At 47.5% G+C, this 5,886-nt stretch overlaps 1 protein-coding gene across 1 annotated transcript; it reads right to left on the reverse strand.

Moving 5' to 3' along the window:
• Positions 1 to 2,319: 2,319 nt before the first annotated feature.
• Positions 2,320 to 3,564, reverse strand: LOC121862661. The gene is made up of 2 exons (XM_042360981.1): positions 3,316 to 3,564; positions 2,320 to 3,093 (listed from the first exon to the last, which is right to left on the reverse strand). The coding sequence occupies exons 1-2, from the start codon at positions 3,562 to 3,564 to the stop codon at positions 2,437 to 2,439; spliced, it is 906 nt and encodes a 301-aa protein (XP_042216915.1). The 3' UTR covers positions 2,320 to 2,436.
• Between the last annotated feature and the right edge of the window lie 2,322 nt (positions 3,565 to 5,886).

Below are 5,886 nucleotides of genomic sequence, written 5' to 3' on the forward strand. Positions count from 1 at the left end.
ATAATTTATTTGCCTGATTTACCTTCTTCTCACAATGGCCCGAGAACTTCAGCTCATTGTCAACATACACACCTAGGTCCTTCTCACACACAGTCTCAACTAGTACATTTTCTTCATCCCGTTGGGACATATGGTACGCCTCCTTACCGTTGGTACGCCCCAGGTGCATCCTCTTACACTTCGTGACATTGAATCTCAGCAGCCATTCCTTCGACCATTCCTGGAGCCCACAGAGGTCCTTCTGCAGCTCTTCACAGTCCGCTTGGTTCTTAATTTCCCGAAATAACTTGGCGTCATCGGCAAACATTTGTATGGAGGAGTGTACAACGTCAGGCATATCATTTATGAAACAAACAAACAACAGCGGGCCCAATACACTACCCTGCGGTACCCCACTTGTTACAGGTACAGATGACGATTTCGTGCCATTAATCACCACACATTGCTTGCGGTCATGTAGAAAGTCTTCTATCCACGCTAGGACATTTCCCCGAATTCCGTACCCTTCCAGTTTGATTTTCAGCCTTTCGTGGGGTACACTGTCGAAAGCCTTGGCAAAATCTAGGTAAATATTGTCGATATTACCACCCCGTTCTAGAATATGGGTCCAAATATCCAATACCTTGAGCAATTGTGTCAAGCAAGAGCGCCCCGGCATAAAACCGTGTTGGCAATCTTTTACAAGGTTGTTTCGTAGTAGATGTTCCATCGCTGCATCTCTGATAATACTCTCAAGTACTTTACATATTATGCTGGTCAGGCTCACCGGTCTATAGTTGTTCGTGGAGTGCCTATCGCCCTTCTTGAAGATAGGACTCACATAAGCCACTTTCCATTCACTGGGGACCATTTGTTCATCCAGGCATTTACAAAACAGAATCTTCAGGGGCTCTGCAAGCTCGTTGCACAGCTCCCTTAGCACTCTAGGATGCACCATGTCAGGTCCAGGACTCTTATGGACCTTTAGCCTGGACAGTTTATTTCTAATACCCTCTTCTGTGAACACAATGTGGGTCAGTGCTGTGTCGAACCGTCTGTCCTCAAACGCAGGAAGGTTAGTTGCATCCTCTCTTGTGAACACTGAGGAAAAGAAGCTGTTCAATGCCTCAGCTTTATCCTGGTCAGAATCTGCGTAACTACCATCTTCAAGCCTCAGGTCTGATACTCCTACTCGCGTTTTCAATTTCGACTTTGCATAGCGGTAAAACGCCTTTGGGTTTGACTTGACCTCGCGTGCAACCAGCCTTTGGAACTCCTTTTCAGCCCTCCTACACTCTATCTTTGCTTGGTTTCTGGCTCTTGCATACATCCTCCTGTCTTGCTCATCGTTTGACCCAACCCACGTCTTGAATTTCTGGGTTTTCTTCTTAATTTTGTCGACCGCCGCATGGTTCATGTGTAGGGATCCCCTCGTATTCCTAGAAGCACTGGGTTTGGTCTTGGGTATATATTTATCGATCAAATGGGTCATTTTACTAGTTATGATATTCAGCGTAGTGTCTGCGTTCTTGTACCTTAATAAGTCAGGCCAGTTGATACCCCTCATCTCTTCCCTCATCCCATTGTAATTTCCCTTGTAATATTTGCACCTTGGCCTGGCCTTATCTTGAACTAGGTAACAGTTAAATCTGAATGACAACACTGTATGGTGACTGGTGCCAACTGGGGCAAGGTGTTCCAGTTTGGCCACCATACCCTCCTCGTTTGTTATGATGAGGTCAAGTGGCTTGGGTGTTTGCTCCCCTCTGTAATGTGTCGGGTCTCTCACATGTTGGAACAGAAAATTATCTCTCAGAGTTTCTACAAAAAGAGTAGCAGGATTATTCAAGTCATTCGGGGTTGACTCGTTTCTCCAGTCGATGTCAGTGGATCACATACATTGGAGTCATATTCTAATTGAAGACTAATCAGTGTGGGCTAGCAAATTTGGGATAAACAGCAAGAATGTCCTCAAGCACACCTGATTCAATGAAGTAATTACATAGTTCAAGATACAATAAGTCAGGTGGCCTGAAGTCTTTGACAGTGTCACATTCAATAATATAGTGTTCAAGTGTATGCTTTAAAGGTTTATCACAAAGTTTACATGCTGAGTGTTCCGGTATGGGTACAGCGTTACTAACTTGCCAGATGTGTCTGTATCCTAGCCTAATTCTGGCCACGACTACATCACATTGTCTGGTTCTGTCCTTATGCTGGCCATACCGGTACCTCTAAATAGATTGAATTCTTACAAAAGCACAGGTTATAGGGGATGGTCTCTATGACTTGAAAAACAAACTGTCTATGCTATACAGTATATGCATTCTTTACCATTAGTACCAGATATAAATATTTAGAAGAGTTACCGTTCGTTTCCTGTTTCTATATCTTGTTAGCGTTTTCTGTGTTAGTAGTTCTTATGAGGGGATGATGTTTACACTATGTCAACACTTACTAGTCGTCACTTTTTTCTTGGTTGTTGAGATGAGTTTTATCACTGTCAGGCGGCACTACACTCCCCACCGATGTGTTTGTCTTATTATCTTTCTGGAGAGCTTTCTTACTCTCCAGCCTTGTTAGTTTCCCGACAGCACCAGTTTTACCCTTGTGACCGACACTATCCTGGCCGGACTTGCCACCCTCCGCTGCCTTGTCTTCCTTGGCACTTCCCCTACCTGTGTGTTTACTGGTGGGAGTATCCTTTTTAGCACTGTCTCTTTGTGCAGGAGGTTTGCCAGGGGTAGTTTCCCTCCTGTTGGGCTTGATGTGGCTGGGTGCACTAGGTCTGAGGGAAGCAGGTTGGACAGCAGTACGTGCAGCGTTAGTGACAGTGATGGCGTCTAAAAGGAAGTTATGTAGTCGCTTCAAGACGGTGGAGGTGGCGGCGCGGGGTCCTAGAGGTGGTAGAGAACGCTGATACGCCCTCGCCACGCTGTAGATGTTAACGAGGGCGAGACGGACGCGTGTGAGGTGCGTGTGTGTGTGTGTGGAGGCCGTCTGGAGGGCAGCAAGCCGCGCCTCCATCTCCCCAAGGCTACGAGATGAGGTCCACCCAGTTGAGCGTTCCCGGTACAGCTGCAGGAGTGCTTGACCCTCTCGCTCCTTCTCGCTCTGAAGACAAGAAGAATGGTGTCATTATTATTGCCACGACAATACCACTATGTAATCCTTTATTTATTTGTCAGACTTCAATCCTAATATCACCTTCACCACCGCCATCAATCATTCATGAAAACACATACGTAAAATAACAGGAACATCTTGTATTACTACAGTTTGTTTATAATGTTATCAACTTAATCACTCACAACTAATCGGACCCAAAACACCTACTATGGTACTACTTAAGACCCCCGTGGACCTGAGACCACTCCTGGCCCTGAAGAACCTGCGGACCTGAGACCCTCCATGACCCTGAAGACCCGCGGACCTGAGACCCTCCATGACCCTGAAGACCCGCGGACCTGAGACCACCCATGACCCTGAAGAACCTGCGGACCTGAGACCACCCATGACCCTGAAGAACCTGCGGACCTGAGACCCTCCATGACCCTGAAGACCCGCTGACCTGAGACCACCCATGACCCTGAAAACCCATATACTCCAGGACCTAACTAAGACTTAACTATCCCCGAACCAACCTAAGACCCGCTATGACTCTATCTACGAACCACTACGGACCAACCTAAAAATAAAGACTTTCTACGGACTTAACAAAGACCCAACGTAAGGACACGGACCTGCACGAAGACCAGCAGCTGACGACGAGCTTGGTGCAGCTGGTGGAAGGCGTGGTTCACCCTCAGTAGTAGCTCAAGACGCAGTGTCAGCAGGTCACGGAAGCGGCCACACACGCCCGTGACCGTGGCTGTCTCCTTGCCGAACGTGGCCACACTCCTCTCTACGTACTCCTGGAGGCACCGTGTACAGGAGAAGGTAATGCAGACGGAGGCAGTGTGTGTGTGTGTGTGTGTGTGTGTGTGTGTGTGTGTGTGTGTGTGTGTGTGTGTGTGTGTGTGTGTGTGTGTGTTAAATACTCTAGGTGTGTATGAATCAAAATATGCGGGTAATTATGAATATATATGTATTTCTTATGAAATTTTATATGAAGGGCCATGATATATGTCTGTTATTAAAGAGGAACACTTGTGAATGGTTGATCTCTCTATGTGTATAAGTAAAAGTAATTGTTGCACATACAGTACAGTACACAATATACACGAGTGGAGAAAACTTATCACGACACCTTAATTATAAACCATATTTAATAAAACTTGTACACACTGGGACCCTGAAACAGGGAGAGAAACAGATGACTGACCTTGTAACCTCAGATGGGACAGCCTATGACAGTCACTCCATTCCCCCCTTGAGGAACATCCACAATAAGCCCCCTTCATTTTTCCCCGAAAACCATTAAAAACAACGATGAAAATAATAACTGTAAAACGATAATGCTATAACATTTGAATTCATTCATTGAATGACACATAAGTAAAATAAAAAGTCATATTGAAATGAAATAAAGCAAATTTTACCCTGCCAAGGCGAAGTATATAATAGAAACCCCTGAAATATTGCCGTGGGCTCCCTGGTCCCCACATCGGGAACCGATGCTGTACAGTAAGTATGGCCTTGGCTCATAGAGTGAGAGAGACACTAACCTTGTATGTGGAGTAAGTGGCGACCTTGGCGGTGGTGGCAGCAGTAGTCCTCCGTGTGGTGTGGATCAGCTGCTGTAGACGTTCCACTTCCTGCTCCTGCGTGTCTTCTTCCTCCTCCTGACGCTTTAGGAGCTTCTCTCCATCTTCCCTTCGCGCCTCTTGAGCCTGGGGAGAGTAGGGATGGTGTTACTGAGATAAAGATGTAACACTAAGAGCAGCTCATAAACACCTGTCAGAACAATCTCCCACAGTACCTGAAGGACTATAGATGCTCCCATGCCTCTCCCACAGTACCTGAAGGACTATAGATGCTCCCATGCCCCTCCCACAGTACCTGAAGGACTATAGATGCTCCCATGCCTCTCCCACAGTACCTGAAGGGCTATAGATGCTCCCATGCCTCTCCCACAGTACCTGAAGGACTATAGATGCCCCCATGCCCCTCCCACAGTACCTGAAGGACTATAGATGCTCCCATGCCCCTCCCACAGTACCTGAAGGACTATAGATGCTCCCATGCCCCTCCCACAGTACCTGAAGGACTATAGATGCTCCCATGCCCCTCCCACAGTACCTGAAGGACTATAGATGCCCCCATGCCCCTCCCACAGTACCTGAAGGACTATAGATGCTCCCACTGCCTCTCCCAGACCTGAAAGGACTATAGATGCCCCCATGCCCCTCCCACAGTACCTGAAGGACTATAGATGCTCCCATGCCTGAAGGACAAAGATCTCACACCTCCCAGTACCTGAAGGACTATAGATGCTCCCTTTCTCCCCAGTACCTGAAGGACTATAGATGCTCATGCCCTCACGTCCTGAGATGCCCCACTCTACATGATGCTCCTGCCTCACATGCAACTGCCTCCCACAGTACCTGAAGGACTATAGATGCTCCCCATTGCCTGAGGACTATAGTGCCCCATGCCCCACCCCCCTCCCACAGTACCTGAAGGACTATAGATGTCCCATGCCTCTCCCCAGTATGAAGGACTATAGATGCTCATGCCTCCCAGTACCTGAGGACTACCATTATGCCTCCCACAGTACCTGAGACTATAGATGCCTCGCCTCCCACAGTACCTGAAGGACAGATGCCCCCATGCCCCTCCCACAGACTATAATTCTCCCCACAGTACCTGAAGGACTATAGATGCCCCCATGCCTCCCACAGTACGAAGGACTATAGATGCCCATGCCTCCCACAGTACCTGACAGACTATAGATGCTCATGCTCT

Source organism: Homarus americanus, unplaced genomic scaffold (assembly GCF_018991925.1).
Source record: "Homarus americanus isolate GMGI-L3 unplaced genomic scaffold, GMGI_Hamer_2.0 scaffold31037, whole genome shotgun sequence".
NCBI classification, from domain to species: Eukaryota; Metazoa; Arthropoda; class Malacostraca; order Decapoda; family Nephropidae; genus Homarus; species Homarus americanus.